The sequence below is a fragment of the Bos mutus genome, chromosome 24, assembly GCF_027580195.1.
Source record: "Bos mutus isolate GX-2022 chromosome 24, NWIPB_WYAK_1.1, whole genome shotgun sequence".
NCBI lineage: Eukaryota > Metazoa > Chordata > Mammalia > Artiodactyla > Bovidae > Bos > Bos mutus.
This window is the reverse complement of record NC_091640.1, coordinates 56,364,599-56,385,420: the sequence shown is the minus strand read 5'-3', so window position 1 is coordinate 56,385,420 and position 20,822 is coordinate 56,364,599. Positions and strand designations below refer to the sequence as shown.

Genomic DNA, 20,822 nt, shown 5'->3' with positions numbered 1-20,822 from the left:
AAATGATGGCTGAGAGATACCTCTCTTATTACCTGATTCATGCACTTACTAATTTGTGACCTTGAACAACTTAACATCTATGCCTCAGCTTCCTCATCTGTAAAATGGGAACAATAATAGTACCTGATATGATTATCATGAAGACTGAATTAGTTACTACATGTAAAGTACTTAGAGGTGTTCCTGGCATATAATAAGTACTTTCTGTAGTAGGTACACACTTTAGTAGCTACCATAATTATCATCATCATCATTTGCATCTCTGAATATATACCACAGAAAGGATATAAAAGGTGCAGTTATTTTGCTATTTTCCTAGGGCAAATAAGTGCTAATAACATGTTAATAAATAAGGGAAATGAGTTCCCCAAATATCATAAACTTGTTTGTTTCTTAAACACCTATGATTTTCAGATATAATCTGATAACAGCAAATTATCTCAGTTTAAGCTTCAAGTTGCTAATACAAATGATACAGATGACTTTAGTTTGAAACTCTTCTCTATTATCATTTCAAACAGTCGGAAAATTTAATGTTCTTTCTGTTATACAGTGAAATGGAATACTTCTGGAAGCTTTAGAGATTTGTTTTTTCATCAAGAACTTTAACACTGAAAGGCAGTCACCTGCTGGTGTGTTTTCAGGAGTAGGGACACGGACAGAAATGGTTTCAGAAGGATTTCTACTCACGTGAGTATAGGACAGACATCTATATTTATTATAAAGGGTATCCTATAAAATTGTAACAGATTTAACAATTTTACTGGAAGTTAGGATAGAAGCTATGCTGCATCCTGTAATTATTAACACCACTGAGATAAACACAAACCACAGATTTGGAGTTTTTTTAAAAATGAGCTCATGGACTGTTCTCAAGTAGACAGTGTTCACTTTCTTAACTGTATTTTAAGTGTCCATTTAGGGTGCACAGAGCTGATTCAGCTTTTCACATGAAGAGCAGAATCAATCAGTCTGTCTACATAATAACAAAGTTTAAGAAAAGGTAAACTATGTCTGAAAATACAGACTTTTAACTCTTCTGTCTGGATTTTTTTCCACCATTCAGTTCAAAAGTTTAAACACTTTACTCTGAATTTTGTATCTTATCTATGTTACAGCGTTAATGCTGTCCCAATGATTTTCTTTCATTTGAATTATTCTAATACATATATCCAATTTAAAGGAATACACACTCACTGTAAAAAAAGAAACCCAGAGTATAGAAAAATAAACAGACGGAAGTTATCCTTGGGGCTTCCCTGGTGGTCCAGTGGTTAGGAATCCGCCTGCCAGCGCAGGGAAGGCGGGTTCAATCCCGGCTCCATGTCTCAGGGTGACTAAGCTCGTGTGCCACAGCCGCGGAGCCCTGTGTGCCTGAGTCCACGCTCCACAACCAGAGAAGCCTCCGCAGAGAGAAACCAGAGCACGGTGGCTGGAGAGGCGCCTCTGCGTGCTACAACAGAGAAAGCCCGAGAGCGGCAACGGAGACGTGGTGCAGCCAGAAGGAAACAGATTACTTAATGGGAAAAAAAGAGAACGCTATCTTTTACCACAGTCCCCTCCACCGCCACAGGTAACCATGAGGAAAACTTTGGGGTGTGTCTTTTCCAGCTTTTTTCCCTTCTTCATATGTTTACATGCAAGTACATGCCTGAATATCAATCTTTACATATAGTTTTCTTCTTTTAAAATGATTTTACATACTTTTCTGAAACTCCGCTAGTTTCTCTTTAAATTTATCTTTTGCTGACATCTTTCCATCCACAGTACAAATGGACTGCTCAAGCTTTTTAATGCCTGTATGGTAGGCTGCTAGGCCAGCGTATTTCAATGGAAGAAACTGTGGGTAAGTAATAAGTGATATGTAGAGGACACAAGTGAATAAAAGTGTTCTAATATAAAGTACATTTTCTAGGTAATAGCCTACTAAGAGGCTAGTTGAGAGACAATCAGTTAAATCCAGGAAAACATACAAAATACTTTAAATTTCAATGTCTATACTACAAAGACTTAAGTGAAGTATCCATTTACAATAAATTAGAGAAATTTATACCCAGTGTTATTTAAAGTTAGTTTCCTCCCTAGTCTTTTTAATATCCACTAAGAAGCCCAAGTAGTTGAGCCATTAACTATATTGCTCAGGTCTATGATGGAGCATTTCTTCATTATTGGCTCCAAATACACAATGGAAAAGAATACACACTATACTTTCTTCAAAGGGATCATTGATTCATTGGTTAGAGATTTACAATCATATTTAATACATTTCATTCAGTGACAGCCAATTTTGCATATGGCAATACCTTCAAGTCTGGAGTCAGAAGGATTTCCCTGCCTGATTATTTTTTTACTTAAAAAAATTTCTTTTATTGGGGTATAGCTCGATGGCACTCCACTCCAGCACTCTTGCCTGGAAAATCCCAAGGACGAGGAGCCTGGTAGGCTGCAGTCCATGGGGGCGCGAAGAGTCGGACATGACTGAGCGACTTCACTTTCACTTTTCACTTTCATGCATTGGAGAGGGAAATGGCAACCCACTCCACTGCTCTTGCCTGGAGAATCCCAGGGGCGGGGGAGCCTGGTGGGCTGCCGTCTATGGGGTCGCACAGAGTCGGACACGACAGAAGTGACTTGGCAGCAGCAGCAGCTGATACACAACACTGTGTTAGTCTCAGGTACACAGCAAAGTGAATCAGTTACACATACACAGATCCACTCTTTTTTAGATTCTTTCCCATATAAGTGATTACACTAAAATATCACCAATTCTCCTCTTAACTCCTGTGCACGACAGACAGGTCCTTCCTTCGTGTTCCTCCCATCACAGCACCTGGGAGCGTCTCTGTGTCCTGGACATCGTTTCTCTGATTTACCACCCTGTCTCTGCCAAGTCAATGTAAGACCTTTGGGGGCGGGGACAGCACCTGACTGACAGGCTGGAGCTGGGCAGCCCACAGTGGCCCAGCCCAGGACAGCACATACAGACAGAAGTAAGCGTGGCTTTACTCAATGAATAGAAAGAAGACTAACGTGCCCTGAGCATCGTGAGCTGAGACTGGGACTTGAGGCATGCGGGTCTGACACATATAATAGGATATCATCTATAACATGGGCCCTAATGACAGGCAGATTTGCCTCCAGGTAATATGTATCCTGGGCTTCCCCTGCGGCTCAGCCGGTAAAGAAGCCGCCTGCAATGAGGGAGACCTGGGTTCCATCTTTGGGTTAGGAAGATCCCCTGGAGAAGGGAAAGGGTGCCCACTCCAGTATTCTGGCCTGGAGAATCCCATGGACTACACAGTCCATGGGGTTGCAAAGAGTCAGACACGACTGAGCGACTTTCACTTTCACCTTTCATTACGTATCATGGTGCTTTGGGTAACACCAAACATCTAGGACTCTTCAAGGTGGCCCCCTCCTGGGACCAGCAGCACTGGAATTCAAGGAGAGCCAAGAACCCCTAGAAAAGCAAAGAGTCCTTTAAAGTAAGTGGAATAAATTTCAGGATTGATACTGAGCCTCAGAAAAACTCATCCCCTGAGATCTCCCTTACCCTCTCCCCAAATACTGGATCCTAGGAAAGGTGATGACTTCAGGATATGGAGGATGCAGAAAATTCTATCAGAGTTTTAAGAAAGAAGAAGTAAGTTTCACATTTTGGTGCAACAAAATGCCCAACTAAATCAGAGGTTCTTAACCAAGTGGGGTCTGCAGATGCCTTGGGGACTTTATGCTCCTACTAGGAAGTCTGTGAGATCAAAACTACTTTTATAAAACTCCTGAGGCGTCAATGAGCTTTCACTGTATTGAACTGGCACTGATGGTGCACAGTGATGGGTAAAACTGCAGATCCTTTGGCCCTTATCAAGGCAGTGGCACCAGATTCTGCCAGTCGTCACAATAACCTTCACTGCCATGGCAGTAAACAAAACAAGGAAGCGTTTTCACTTAGGGATATCCTTGATGAAGCTGTAAAAATGATTAATTTTATTTAAATTTTGACCCTTGAGTACATGTTGCTTTACTATTCAGTGTGACAGAATGGGAAGTATACATATAAAGTATTTCTAATATCGACTGAAATATGACTGGGGTCTCAGGGGAAAATTGTTGGAAGACTGAGGTGTAAGCTAAACTAGCTGTTTTTTTCACTTTCACTGAAAGTATCACTGAGAGAGAAACTATGATTATTTGGACTTGGGTATTTGCCAGACGTTTTCTGGAAAATGAACTGCTTTTTGTCCTGTCCAGGAAAACAACAGCCAGAATTTGTTGCCAAGGATAAAATTCAAGCTTTCAAGTAAAAATTAGTGTTTTGCAAAGTAGTATCTGGCTTTCCAATACTCTCTGCCTTTTTTTTTTTTTTTAATGAGATCAGCAGTGATATTAGCAAATATGAGGTTTTGACAATGTGGACTGTGACAGTATATGGAGAATTTACAAATAATTCAGTAACCAAGATCTTCCAAAGACAAGTGCATAATGTTATAAAATCATGCACAGCAAAAGACCCACTCAAAAAAAATCACTCAAAGACCCACCCAATGTATTGAAGGTAACAGTATGAAAAATTCCTTAAAACTACAGATTTCTCATTGCAGCTAACCTTTAAAAAATGACCACCTGTTGAGTTTTGATGAACTACTAAAAAATATGCAAAATTATTTTAAAAGGCTATTGAAATATGACTCTCTTTTTAAACTATATATCTATTTGAGGCTAGATTTTCACTATAAACTTTAAATAAAACAACATATGGCAACAGATTAGACATGTGCAGATATAAAAATCCACCTGGCTCCTATTAAGCCAGACATTAGAGAAATCTGCAAAAATGTTAAGCAATGCTTCATCTGTCAGGTTTTTTTGGTTTTGTTTTGGCAAGTAGTTATTTTTCATAAAAGTTTTTACATCAACATGAATTGAGCTATTATTAAATACACCAATAAATATTTTTTAAATACCCAAGTTTTCATTTCTAATATATTAGAACTCCATAGATACAACTTTCATAAATTAAAAATTCTTTGGAATCTTCAATTTTGAAGGGGTTCTGAGACCAAAAGTTTGAGAACCACTACACTCAAGACTGAAAAAAAACACTTGGCAATAGAAAAGTTGTAACTGCGGGAGACAGAGAGATAACAAAACAGCGGGGATAAAGAGCAGACAACAGCAGATTCACAGGGCGTGAGAGCTGACAAAGTGGACGGAGCGCAGACTCCTTCCTGGAGGAGAGACGAGAGTCTCGGCAGCAAAGAGAGGGGCTGCGGAGCGGAGGACGGATTTCAAGTGAGAGATAACGGTGCGTGTGTTCAGACCGAGGAAGAGAAGTTGAGGATAAAAGAGAGAGGATGGGGAAGGAAGGATGCAGCAAGGAGGAGGCCTGGGCCTGGACCACAGCGAGAGCCATCTCGTCGTCTGCCGAGATGCCGCAACCCTGTGCCACGTGATGCATGAGCAGCGCGCGCACACCCGCCCGCGTAGGATACACAGCAGGTGTGGGATCCTTTCAGCCAAACAGGCCTTCCCTTTCACCCGATCGTCGGCTCAAGAAGGGACTGACGTGTATACTACTGATACTGTGGAAAAATAGATAACCAAGGAGAACTGACTGTACAGCACAGGCAACTCTACTCAGTGCTTGGTGGTGACCCAAAGGGGAAGGAAATCCAAAACGGAGGGCATACGTGTATATATGTGTGGGCTTCCCAGGCGGCACCAGCGGTAAAGTACCCACCTGCCAAGGCAGGAGACATAAGAGATGCGGATTCGATCCCTGGGCTGGGAAGATCCCCTGGAGGAAGGCATGGCAACCCACTCCAGTGCCCAGAGAATCCCAGGCAGAGAGGAACCTAGTGGGCTACCATAGGGTCACAAAGAGCTGGACACGACTGAAGCGACTTAGCAGGCACACGTGAGTATGTACAGTGATTCACCTTGCTGTGCAGTAGAAACTGACACAGCACTGTAAGCCAACTATATTCCAATAATTTTTATTTTTTAAAAAAGCATGCTCTTCAGTTTGTCCACCTGTCAAATAAAGGCCAGAAATAGGTAATTTATAATGTGAAGTCCATTGCAGAGTCCAAATTCTACAACTTGTATTTCTATAAAAGTAATGCAACAAGGTCATCGTTTAAGTGAAATAACTGGTGCCATTTATTATGACAAAATTAAGGACAAAACACGTGAAGTAGCATAGCTGGTATCATTATTCAACTACAGTTACTGAGGGCCTATATTGAGAGTTCAAATTTTCTAAACTAAAAATTGGGACACAGTTCAAAAAGGGACTCCTTTCGAATCTGTGAATTTACATAGTAAGTCTTTGAAAGGAACAAAAATTGCCAGTCTTAGTTATACATTAAATAAATTTCCTCCACTTAAAAGAATAAAAATGCATGGAATAGGATCTATGTGGGAATTCTGGGGTATATTACGGTATTTAACCAGATGAAGCCCTATACTACTTGCTATGAACACAATAAAAGAAATAGATGCAAAAATCTTTTTATTCAAGCTATTCATAATGTGCAAAAACAATTCATCAAAAAAAAATCCTTAATCGTTTGTTTTGCATTGTATCACTACTGGCCCTCAAGAACATAACTGCCTTAATTTAAAAGGTATATTTTAATTCGATTACGTTTCTGTATTTTATCTTCCTTTCTAATTGAGCTTTGCTAGTCAGTAGTTTTTGGAGAAGGAAATGGCAACCCACTCCAGCGTTCTTGCCTGGAGAATCCCAGGGACAGGGGAGTCTGGTGGGTTGCCGTCTATGGGGTCGCACAGAGTCGGACACGACTGAAGTGACTTAGCAGCAGCAGCAGTCAGTAGCTTATAGGGGCTTGAATTTTTCCTGTTCTGAGATTAGTAAATAATATCTTTTGTACAGCAGAAATTAACAATTTTTAAGAAAGGATACTTTTGGAAAATGAATAACAAACCCTTAAATTATCCATGTCACGCTTGTGGGCTCAACTGCTTCTCTCTTGGTTGACTAGCATCTGTGCGTTCCTACACTCCCATGTTTTATGCTACTGCATCAAAGAAAGCAGAGTAAAATGAGATGGTGACCAAACTGAGTCAGGCATGGCATGCTCCATGCTGGCTCGTCTGCTGTATTAGAGTCTTCACGAGGAAATTCACGTTTAGTAACACAGCCACTGGTATGAATTCTAAGGCAATCTCATGCACGAATGTGTGCTCAGTTCACTTTCAGTCGTGTCTGACTCTTTGCGACCCCATGGACTGTAGCCTGCCAGGCTCCTCTGTCCATCGTGTTATCCCAGCAAGAATACTGGAGTGGGTTGCCGTCTTCTCCTTCAGGGATCTTCCCGACCCAGGGATCGAACCTGCATCTCCTGTGGCTCCTGCATTGGCAGGTGGATTCTTCATCTGAGCCACTTGGGAAGCCCCCTGAGGAAACCTCAGTGACATTTATCCTCCCAAGACTCAAAAAAAGGTTAGTTCAACTTTCTTAGTGTCTAGGGTATTTTTAACTGAGGATGCTGGATTACTGATGGTCTAGGTAATTACCTGTAAATTACTCAGAACGCTCTGTGCTTCTGTCTCTAACAATCATGATCTAGAGTGCTGGGTGATGCCTTTGGGAAGATCATCTAGGAAAATGAAATAGGTAGAGCAAAGTCCAATGAAAACAGGAGGGAATGTAGAGGAGCTCATTCCTTAAATGTTACCTTACTGTAATTCTCACTCTGCTTATGAATAAATGTGAATATGAAATTAGTTCAGTGTTGCAACAGTCTTGTTGCTGCTAATATATCTAAGTTGTAGAAAGAACATGATTTAATATCCATATAATAAAATAGCTTTATTTGTTACAGTGATGAACCGACTGTGTGGATCACAATAAACTGTGGAAAATTCTGAAAGAGATGGGAATACCAGTCCACCTGACCTGCCTCTTGGGAAACCTATATGCCGGTCAGGAAGCAACAGTTAGAACTGGACATGGAACAACAGACTGGTTCCAAATAGGAAAAGGGGTACATCAAGGCTGTATATTGTCACCCTGCTTATTTAACTTCTATGCAGAGTACATCATGAGAAACGCTGGACTGGAAGAAGCACAAGCTGGAATCAAGATTGCCGAGAGAAATATCAATAACCCCAGATATGTAGATGACACCACCTGTTGGGGGCCAGAGTGAGGTACTCCGCCCGTGACAAAGGTCATGAGGAAGGAGGCTCGACATACGCAAAGGCGGGATCGAGCCTCAGGAGTCCCCCTGGAAATCCTCAAGCGTCTACCCCCATAACCAGAGCCTGCCTACTTTACTACTTTGTGCTCTCACCTACATCTCTGACTTTACGGGGGGCTGTCCCCCACCACCTCTTTCGGAGAAGGAGTTAACCTAGAGCTCCAGTTAATAATAATTCCTGGGCGTGATAAGAGTGTTTTAACCTACAAACTCCTCTGAAGGTTCTCTAGCCTGCCTGACAGGCTCGTCGGGCCACATGTGATTGCTCACAGCCTCCCAACCGTGAGAGGCATGAGATGCTTTAAACCCTCTAAAAACAGGTTCTTTAGAGAAGTTAGAAAACTATAAGTATAGTGGGCTAATTAGAAATTGTGTTGGTGAAGGGTTTTTCATTTGTTGAGCCAATGTTTGTTGCTAAGTCTCCACATCCCCTGCCCTTACACACATTAATGAATATATAGAAGAAATAAGTATTAACCTTTGATATTAATCATGTTAGACCTTAGGCTAAGTAAATTCTTTCCTTAACTAAAACCCACTACACCCTCACCCTGTAGGAATGTAACTTTATTTGGGTGGCGTCTGTTTTGAGAATAATCAGCCCTGGAGAAATAAGTGTCCTGATTGACTGACCGCTGTCACAAGGAGAGGGTCGTAAATTGTCAGCAGGCCCCCCTGGCCAGAAGATGATGTAACACCCCTAAGACCTCTGTATACATTTGTCTGAAGCACCTGACTTTGATAAAAGTCAGGACTGCTGACCCCGCGTGACTTTTGCATAACATCTCAGTGTATAAAAGTAGACCATGGAAAATAAAGAATTGGGATCAGTTCCTCGAAATACTGGTCTCCCCATGTCGCTCTCTCTCCCACTCTGGCTGAGTCTCCATCTGGAGCGAGGAACCCACCATGCTTACTAATTATGCCTGGGCTTCTAAGATCCGACCGGGGAGGCCTCAGTGTCTCCTCTCCTTCGGGAGAACGGAAGGACGCCTGTGGCCTACGTAAGTGGTGCAAACTTCTTGTCTTGAAGTTTTATTGGTCTCCCGCGTAAACCAAGCCACTCAGCCTCTTTTCTCCACTGAATTTTCCTACTGAGCTATCCTTATTCTATTACTCTCTATATCTTTAATTAATATCTAATTGAAGCTATTGTATCCTGATCCTCGCCTATGCCGTCTCTCCTTCGAATACCCTGGATCAGCCGGGGCTGGTCCCTGGCAACCACCCTATGGCAGACAGTGAAGAGGAACTCAAAAGCCTCTTGATGAAAGTGAAAGTGGAGAGTGAAAAAGTTGGCTTAAAGCTCAACATTCAGAAAACAAAGATCATGGCATCCGGTCCCATCACTTCATGGGAAATAGATGGGGAAACAGTGGAAACAGTGTCAGACTTTATTTTTCTGGGCTCCAAAATCACTGCAGATGGTGATTGCAGCCATGAAATTAAAAGACGCTTACTCCTTGGAAGGAAAGTTATGACCAACCTAGATAGCATATTGAAAAGCAGAAACATTACTTTGCCAACAAAGGTCCATCTAGTCAAGGCTATGGTTTTTCCAGTGGTCATGTATGGATGTGAGAGTTGGACTGTGAAGAAAGCTGAGTGCCAAAGAATTGATGCTTTTGAACTGTGGTATTGGAGAAGACTCTTAAGATTCCCATGGACTGCAAGGAGATCCAACCAGTCCATTCTAAAGGAGATCAGCCCTGGGTGTTCTTTGGAATGATGCTGAAGCTGAAACTCCAATACTTTGGCCACCTCATGAGAAGAGTTGACTCACTGGAAAAGACTCTGATGCTGGGAGGGACTGGGGGCAGGAGGAAAAGGGGATGACAGAGGATGAGATGGCTGGATGGCATCACCAACTCAATGGACATGAGTTTGAGTGAACTCCGGGAGTTGGTGATGGACAGGGAGGCCTGGCGTGCTGCGATTCATGGGGTCGCAAAGAGTCGGACACGACTGAGTGACTGAACTGAACTGAAATGAAAAATCTGGTTATAGAACTTCTTTGAATAACTATATTTTGAAGGATCTGTATGCTACAGCCTCTCAAGGGCACTGAAATCTTAGTAATTTTCTTGTATTACTAATGGAAACCATTATATTATTAATAATATCCCTGGAACTAAAATGTGAATTATTAGGAAATATTTAAATCTATGACTATGAAGTTTACACAGCAGTCAAAATTGTAATTTTTAAAATATGGGACCATAAATGATTCAAAATTGCCAAAGCAATCTGGAGGGAAAAGAACAAAGCTGGAGGCATAATCCTTTCAGACTTCATGCCATGCTACAAAACTATAGTAATCAAAACAGCATGGTATTGCACAAAAACAGGCACACAGATCAATGGAACAGAATGGAGTGCCCAGAAATAAACCTACAAATGTAGGATTAATCAATCCATGACAAAGGAAGTAAGACTCTACAATGGAGAAAAGACAGCCTCTTCCAAGCGGTACTGGGAAAGCTGGACAGCGACATGTGAATGAATGGAATCAGAACACTTCCTCACACCACACACAAAATAAACTCAAAATGGTTAAAGACTTGATTATAAAACATGACGCTAACATACTTCTAGAAGAAAACACAGGTAAAATATTCTCTGGCATAAAATGGAACAGTATTTTCTGAGATTAGTCACCCAAGGTCAAGAAATAAAAAGCAAAAATAAACAAATGGAACATAATTAAACTTTAAAGATTCTGCACTGCAAAGGAAACTATTAACAAAATGAGAAGAAAACCTACAGAAGGGGTTAATATCTGAAATATACAAACAGCTCATATAAGTCAAGATCAAAACAATAAACAACCCAGTTAAAGAATGGGCAGAAGACCTAAGAGACAATTCTTCAAAGAAGATATATAGATGGCCAGCAGAACAAATCAAAACCACAATGAGGCATTACCTCGCAACGGTCAGAATGGCTATCATAAAATAGTAAATGATATCTGCAAAGAATAAATGCTGGGGAGAGTGTGGAGAAAAGGAACCCCCTACACTGTTGGCGGGAATGTAAATTGGTATCCACTATGGAAAACAGTATGGAGGTTCCTTAAAAATCTAAAAATAAAGCTCCTGTATAATCCAGCAATTCTACTGCTACTCCTAAGTCGCTTCAGTCGTGTCCGACTCTGTGCGACCCCACAGACGGCAGCCCACCAGGCTCCCCCATCCCTGGGATTCTCCAGGCAAGAACACTGGAGTGGGTTGCCATTTCCTTCTCCAATGCACTCCTAGGCAAAAATCTGGAAAAGCAAAAACTCAACTTTGAAAAGAAACATGCATCCCAATGTTCACATCTGTACTAATTACAAAAGCCAAGACATGGAAACAACCCAAGTGCCAACCAACAGAAGACTGCCATGAGGAGATACAGCGCGTATATACACATTGATACGTAATGGATACTCCTCGGTGCCATCCGCAGCAACACGGACGGACCTTGAGAATATATACTTAGTGAAGCACGTCAGACAGAGAAAGACAAATATCACTTATATGTGGAATCTTAAAGATAATACCAGCGAATTTATACACACAACAGAAACAGATTCCCAGACATAGAAAACAAACTTATGGTTACCAAAGCAGGGAGGGAGGGAAGGAGAGACAAATTAAGAGTATGGAATTAACAGACACAAAACACCATACATAAAAATAGATAAGCAACAAGGATTTACTGTATAGTCCTGGGAACTATATGCAATACCTTGTAATAATCTAAAATGAAATGTAATCCGAAAAAAAACACAACCTTATTACACACCTGAAATCAATACAATATTATAAATCAGCTACATTTCAATTTTTAAAAGTTATTTTTGTATCTTTTAGAAAAATATCTACATATACATAAATTACCCTAGCTAGATCTAGATATTTTAATTAATACAAAGACAACCTTTTTTAAATTTTCAGAAAATAATCACACCATTATGTGTAAAATGGTCATCTTTGTTTCTGTGCCTTCTGAAATTAAATTATAAATGTGTTAAATTTCACATACACATCTACTTAAATACACACACACACAAACACACACGTGTACTACAGAAAGGACTTAATAGCTGGCTCAGTGGTAAAGAATCCACCTGCCAATGCAGGAGACACAGGAGACCCGGTTTTGATCCCCAGGTCAGGAAGATCTCCTGGAGGAGGAAATCCGCTCCAGTATTCTTGCCTGGAAAACCCCATGGACAGGGGAGCCTGAAAGAATCAAACACGACTTGGCGACTGGACACACACACAGGGACTTTGATAAAACCTAACTCAGTAAAAGACAGAAGAGGAAGACAAGTTTGAGATGTGATGATGAGATAAAGAGAAAAGGAGATGTAAGCCCTAACTCTCTAAGTTAGGCAGGGAATGTGGTTTTGAGCTGCCCAGTGACCAAAGCAAAATGTTTAAATTAACTCTGGTTAAGTGGAATTAAAAACAAAAAACACATTCTCATTCCTTAGGGCAAAGCAAACAAAAAACGCCTGTCATCTGGATTTGAAAGAAATGTTTTTTTTTTTTAATCCCTGGGCTGGGAAGATCCCCTGGAGGCAGGCATGGCAACCCACCCCAGTATTCTTGCCTGGAGAATCCCATGGACAGAGGAGCCTGGTGGGCTACAGTCTGTGGGGTCGCAAAGAGTCAGACACGACCGAAGCAACTGAGCACTCTCAGGAGGGACCCTGAACAATGGACATTAGCATGATCCCAACTGGACTGTACCCTCCAGAGACACGCAGGGGCCAGGTTCCTCAGTGCAAACTGCAGGCCAGACACTGACAAGGAACTGGGGGAGTCAGTGCTGAAGGAGGTCAGACAACATGGTCCTAACAGGCAGCTTTCTGACAGTTTAGCTTAGTCTAGGGATATAAACTAGACTATGTAGAGGGATAAATGGACCATGCTTTTTTTAAACTAGCTTCTAAGTGTTCCAGTTCTGTCCAATGGAGCTTTAGATAAAAGTCGATTAATGAACAGTCTGAAGTTAAAAGTCTCTGCCGGCATTGTGTGCTACTGTCTAAGGGCATGTCTTTCAAAACTAATGGTGCATCACTGCAGGAATGAAGGAGCTGAAGGGATGTCTTCAGACATTTCCTTGGAAATTCTGAGTTTACGCAATATGTAAACAAAAAAGGCACTCTAGGATCCGAGCTCTTAGATCACTGAACGTGCCACAAAGGACAATGAGTCGGGTTTTGTTTTCCTGATGGAGGATTATCAGAGGACTTGCTTCTGAACTTCAGTGTGCGTAGCAACCATCAGGCTTCAGGATAGTCGGAGGCAGTGGGTCTCAAGCAGAGTCTCGAAATCAGGTACTTCTCTTGAAGATCATCCAGGAACTACACTGAAGAGCTCATTACTCCTCAGAGGACCAAACAGAGAGTGAGCATTTATTACGAGTGTCTTCAGTTCTCTCAGCTAGTAGGCACGGAATGTATTTTAATATTGACTCGTGAGAGCTCTTTCCCAACACATTCTTGAGAGTCCCCAAATCCCTAAAACAGCTGGGTCTATGAACTACTGTCCTTGGCTATCTGTGAATGCTCTAACTCTTACATAAAATGTTTTATGACAGTTGGCTCTCTGTTTTCAAGGGCCCCACATCCACAGATTCAACCACCATGGGTGGAAATTCTTCTGAGGACTCTCAACTCCATGTTGATCTCAGTCCTACAAACAGGTGTGTTCCTCTTGAACAACTGCTCTATCATCTGCAGATTGTGACGTAGGCATTGATGGTTGGCCCCTCTTTATACACATGATGCCAAGAAGTTGAGATATAAACCTATACTTCAGCAATTTGGGCTTCCCTGGTGGCTCAGATGGTGAAGAATCCGCCTGCAATGTGGGAGACCTGGATTCAATCCCTGGGTCAGGAAGATCCCCTGGAGAAGGGAATGGCTACCCACTCCAGTATTCTTGACTGGAGAAGCCCATGGACAGGAGTCTGGTGGGCTACACTCCAGGGGATCGCAAAGAGTCAGACACGACTGAATGATTAACACATTCACTTTCGACTCTGGCAAATTATACATTAATACAGTGCTATAACCTCATGTTTTAATATCAACACATGCTTTTGGGTCAGTGACAGGAAAAATTCTATTAAATTTTACTGGGCACATGTTCTAATCCATTTCTGTTTTCAAGCAGAAGACATTACAAGAAGTTTTAACAGCTGATAGAAAATTATATGAACAAAATTAGAAAAAAAATCAAACTTTCTGCATCTGTCCTATTTTCTTTCATTAGATTTACAATTTATAGCTTAAACTTGTTTGAGTATATATGTCACAGGACAAAAATTTAATTAAAACATAGTTCAGTGGATGGGGTCACTATTCATTAAATTATATATTAAGTCATATAATCATTAATAAACCTGAGTAAATAAATGAATAAACAAGCAAATCTGAATAAACTGACTGTTGGTATATAGCAACAAACAATTCAGAGGTCAGCCTGAGTTTAAGCCCAAGATTTTCAAGACAGCAACCCAACGGAAATTTTATATGCAATCTAAAAAATACCTGCCAAGTTACTAACAATGAAGATAATATTAGAGAAATTACGACATTCAAGTTTTAAAATTCTAAACTGAAAACTCAAAATCCAGATGCATATCAGAATCAAAGCCTACTGGACAAGGTTAAAAAACAAAACTGAAAAACAGGAAAACCAATCTTAGGGTCATTTCACATTTGATGATGCTAATCCATCTTGGTACTCAGAAAAGAGTGAATTTTATGTATAACCCAAATGAGAGTACTTTTGATTTAAAAACAGTCAATGACTTCAGGATATCAGATATACCAGGTATACTAGGTTCCTGATGGAATTAATACAACTTAAGATATGAAAAGCATCTTTATAACACTGACTAAAAATTATTTAATATTTGGGAAATAAATCAATTTTTTACCTATATGAAAATGATAATAATGCCATCCTGTACTTTTTAGGGATATAAAATCCTCTCAGATAAATATTAACTAATTTCTTACACATATTTTGGGTTTTTGCATTATTGTTTGGCTAGAGAAAACACTCCCCCCGGAAATTAATATTCTCTGAATACCAAAATCACAAGCACTCTGCTAGGTGCTTTGACAAATATCATCTCACTAAAAATATATATATATACATACATACTAAATGAAGTTTATAACTTGTTATGATCTACTAACTGTAACAACTAAACATTGGTAGTGCAGCAGCATTGCAGAGGTCAGCCTAAGCTAAAATATGTAGCATCTCTGGGCTTCCCCGGTGGCTCAGTGGTGAAGAATCTGCCTTCCAATGTGGAAGCCCCACGTTTGATCTCTGGGTCGGAAGATCTCCCGGAGAAGGAAATGGCAACCCCCTCCAGTATTTTTTGCCTGGGAAAAACCCCATGGACAGAGGAGCCTGGTGGGCTACAGGCTCTAAGGTCACAAAGAGTCTGACATGGCTTAGTGACTAAACATGCACGCATAGCATCTTTAAGAAAGGGTAAAAGAAAAGAAAGAGGACAAAAGCCAACAAAACAAGAAGAAGACAAGAATACAACATTATATAAAGATCTTAAAACCAAATTTCACCTGACTGAACCACAGATATTCACATCATTGACTTTAACTAGAGTTTCATATTTAGTGAAAGGAATTTACTTCTAAGTAGAGGGCATGTACGAAGAAGGCAATGGCAACCCACTCCAGTACTCTTGCCTGGAAAATCCCATGGACGGAGGGGCCTGGTGGACTGCCGTCTATGGGGTCACACAGAGTCGGACACGACTGAAGCGACTTAGCAGCAGCAGCAGCAGCAGCAGCAGAGGGCATGTAAGTGCTGTAAGGAACCTAGTACAATGGTATAAACATGGCAGATATTCAATAAAATAATTTTTACTTCTGTTGATACGTTAACATGTTTGTTGTTCATTTACTGATCGAGTACAAATCAGCCTAAGTAGGTGGCATGGCGTCGACCTGTAAGGAGGGCCTGTCTAAGCTCAGTGTTCTCTGAAGTCCTCCATGATTTATTATCTGTTCCAACTAACAGTTTTAGTACAAGTTACAACCTTGTTACTCATCTTCCTATGTTTATGCACTGACCCTTTGGGGCTTATATCTTCACAACTCTAATAAATAATAATAATCTAACACAATAAGAGGTAGTCAATTACTTCAATTTATAACTATTTGTTATAAATCCTATGTTTCACGTGCTGATGAGTCACAAAAGTCGTGTCTGCCTCTTTTGAGACCACATGGACTGTAGCCCACCAGGCTCCTTTGTCCATGGGATTCTCCAGGCAAGAACACTGGAGTGGGTTGCCATTGCCTTCTCCAGGGGAGCTTCCCAACCCAGGGACCTTCATCTCCTGCATTGGCAGGCGGATTCTTTACTGCTGAGCCACCAGGGAAGCCCCATGTTTCATATACACTCTGCTGTATTTAAAATAAATAACCAACAACGACCTACTGTATTAAAAAATGAAGGGGGACAAGAGAATGTTACAAATGAGATAAGACTGGCCATGTGTTGATAATTCTTGAAGCTAACTGATGGATTCGTGGGGATTTATTACATTACTCCTTCTACTTTAGTGTATGTTTGAAATTTTCCAAAATGAAAACAATTTTTTAAAAATCCTGCTTCATAACATTATGCCTTATCACCTATATTCTGGCAAGAGTTTGCTTAAACTCTGCTGACTCTCCAATGCTTGCAGAATAATGACCAAATTCCTTCATACAGAATTCAAAGTCCTATCCTGTGGCATGTTGCGAGAATTCCACCCTCAACCTACATTCTGGTCACTACCACACCAAATTCTCTCTCTTACACTTTTGTGCCTCCAAACATTTGCTGGTATGATCCTTTCTGTAATTCCAGATGACACACAGCAATTTATTCTGCAAAGCTCACCCCATCAACTCTTTGGTGAAGCTTTTCCAAAACCTGCCACTAATCCTACCAACACCACCCTAAGCCCCTGAGGAGGACAAATCCTTTTCTTTGCTTGGCAGCCACTTTTAAGAAAAAATTATTTATTTTAATTGGAGGATAATAACTTTGTAACACTATGATGGTTTCTGCCACACATCAGTATGAACTGGCCGGAGGCATGCATGTGTCCCCTCCATTCGGAACCCTCTCCCACCTCCCCCACCACCAAATCCCTCCCAGTTGTCACAGGGCATGGGTTTTGAGTGTCCCACTTCATATATCAAACTCACACTGGTTATCTGTTTTACATATGGTCATGTATATATTTCAGTGCTATTCTCTCAAATCATCCCACCCTCTACTTCTCCCACTGAATCCAAAAGTCTGTTCTTTACATCTGTGTCTCTGCTGGCAGCTATTTTTATTAAAATATTTTTCTCCGTCAGTAAAAAGAAATTGGGGCTTCCCTGATAGTTCAGTTGGTAAAGAATCCTCCTGCGATGCAGGATGCCGAGGTTCCATTCCTGGGTCAGGAAGATCCCCTGGAGAAGGGATAGGCTACCCACTCCAGGGCTTCCCTTGTGGCTCAGCTGGTAAAGAATCCACCTGCGATGCGAGAGACCTGGGTTTGATCCCTGGGTTGGGAAGATCCCCTGCAGAAGGGAAAGGCTACCCACTCCAGTATTCTGGCCTGGAGAATTCCATGGCCTGTACAGTCCATGGGGCTGCAAAGTCGTACACGGCTGAGTGACTTTCACTTCCACGATGAAATTGATATTATTAGTCTGTTTTCTCCTTTGTGAAACTTCCTAAGACTCCCTTATGATTATTGTTCTTACTCTGCCTCTTCTTTGTGAACTTTTTAAGACTCCCATATACAGAGTTAAGCACTGCATTTGCTGCCCAACCCTGCCCCTGGTATGTAATTCTCCTCCAGCATCCAACACAGCACTCATCCCTGGAGTTATTTATCTTTTAACTACCTGCCCTATTAGACCCTGCGCTCCTTGAGGACAACATGTCATTCATCATTGTATTCCCAGGGCCTAGTTAGCACCTGATACACAGTAGGTGTTCAATAAATGGTATCAAATTAATAAAATACAATTGCTTTCAGCCAAATCAGAAAAAAAATTAACATTCAGCTTGTATATGTTTCTTTAGTATTCAGGCAGAAACCTTCCTCTGCAGTGATTAAACAACTGCAAACAAACATGGGCTGGCAGAAATGAACGAGACTTAAGCAACGGAGGATGCCGGAGGAGGCAGACTTTCGGGAAGGGCAGAGATAGGCCCTTTAAACGCTGAATGATTTCCTCGCCTTAGCTCCAGGAGGCTTATTTTCACAGCAGACACTGGTGCTATAAGGAACGCTTTGCTAACCTTCAATAGGATAATTCCTAATAAAACTGCTTCCTTGCTTCCGCTAAGTGACAGATAAATGTCCATTTTTTGCTTAGACGTTTCCTTAGAGAACAGTTGACTGGGAACGTAACAGCTACATGTATTTTTAACATCAATTAATTATACAAAAAAGATCTAATATATATAATTTTCAATAAAAAGAACATAAACCAGAATTAAATATGGCATGATTTTACAAAATTACTGTATTCTAACACGCCTGATCTATATCACAAGAAAATATGCATCTGTACAACATGCATATTAGGGAAACTTTTTCCATGTGTTCGTGATTTAACCTCTGGTGGCATATATCAGAAACAGCAAAATGAAGAGACTAGGATATAAAATCTATTGTAAATACGAGGGAAAATATGGGAGGATGCAGAGTACAATTAACTCAGCAAACATTTGCTGAAATGCCAGGAAATACAGAAGGCGTAAGGACGCACTGTGTAATGCCACTGCAAACTCCAGGCTTTCCAGCGCAGCACGCTCACTGAACTGTACAGACCTGCAGTAAGGACAGCACTGCGCTTACCTTAAAAAGAACAATGTTACATAACGATGCCTAACTGGTTGTTCTGTTTTCTACAAAAACAACTGCTAAAACAACTTCAACAGACATTAACACTATTTCTGCTGAACACATGGAAGTTAAAAAAAATTTTTAACAAAAGTGTATCTCAAGCTATAAACATTTTAAGAACCAAAAACTACTTTAAAAGAAAAATAAACGTGATTACATTTTGACATTAAAAAAAAAAATCTTCATTTCCTACTGATAAATGCTATACACAGACGAGGGCCTCCCAGGGGCACCAAGGTAAAGCACCTGCCTGCCAGAGCAGGAGACATGAGGGAGGGGGTCAAAGATCCCCTGGAGGCGGCCATGGCAACCCACTCCAGGATCCCTGCCTGGAGAAGCCCACGGACAGAGGAGCCTGGTGGGCTATGGTCCACAGGGTTGCGAAGAGCTGGACACGACTGAAGCAACAGCAGGGCATGCACACACACACACACGATTAGAATTATATGTCACCTATGCAACACTGTTTATAAAAGTGTTAACTGCTCTTGGTTTCTTTGAACTGCTCTCCTTCTCATAGGGAAATCACCTATGCTTAGTAGGAGAACACGCAAATACTGGCTTTTATATTAAAAATAAAATATACTACGAAAAAGGTGGCATGAAGATTTCTATTGCTGAAAACTGTATCTTCTCCTTCAAGCTTCCTAACTCTTCTTTTTGTAATATAAAAGCTAATATGGGTAATGGATATACAAATAGACATATTTAGTAGATGCTATCTCCTACTCCTTGTAGTGGTTCTGTTATAGTTGTGTTTTCTTAGTATAAGCCGATTAAATTGTTTTAGAAAGTAAGCAGATATTAATTCATAACAGGGTTTCTAATTGGCCACAATTACTAACTCATCCTGCTCAAAAAACAGTTTAAAATTATTTGTTACTAAAACTTTTTTTACTTTGCATGCTATAGAAGGCTTCTTTACCTGCAGATGGCTGGAAAACATTCCTGAAGTCCTTTCTTTTTAACTAAAGATCCTTCAAGGCAGTACATAATGATGTCCATAACCTTTACAGAAAAGATACAAATTTAAAATTAGTTTCAAATACGTAATTTTCCATAATTTAAATTATTAACTTAGGCTTTATTTGCATGAAAACTCTCATAATTTTATTTTCATATTTACTTTAAAATTATAGTACATTTACTAAAATTATAGCATACTTACTTTATACGATAGGCTATCCTTTCTCTTATCCGTGAAAATCATTTTTTAAAGAGAGCACACAGTAAAATAAAGAAACCAGACTTGTTTACTTGAAAGGCATTTCATATTTTTATATATAGGATAGGTAGCTTTTATTTAAGCACACTCTATGTTCTATTTATAATGAAAGATACCAAAGAGATTATAACCTTTAAAAATTACTCTAATACAGACCAATTTCATGTGAATGGTAAATGGACATAACAATCATTTTGAGGTTTGAGGAAATTTAAATAAAGTCTTCAGAAATTATAAAAAAGTTCGTTCACTTTAGTTACCTTTCTTTCTTTTAGAGGTGTTGGAAATAAAGATGCTGATTTATATTACTACACTTGAGTACTTAATTTAGGCTTTGAATGTATCGTATAAAACAGAATATTCTTAGGACTTCCCTGGTGGCCCAGTGGTTAGGAGGACCCCATGCTCCCAATGCAGGGAGTCCGCCG

General features: G+C 40.4%; 1 protein-coding gene across 4 annotated transcripts in view; it reads right to left on the bottom strand.

The window, feature by feature from the left end:
• The window catches only part of WDR7 (WD repeat domain 7), a 357,488-nt gene that overhangs the window by 76,667 nt on the left and 259,999 nt on the right, over positions 1-20,822 (bottom strand). For all 4 annotated transcript variants that reach the window (XM_070362049.1, XM_070362051.1, XM_070362048.1 and 1 more), the window contains one exon: positions 20,095-20,177. In XM_070362049.1, the coding sequence (XP_070218150.1) occupies positions 20,095-20,177 (83 nt within the window). The remainder of the gene's footprint in view (positions 1-20,094; positions 20,178-20,822) is intronic.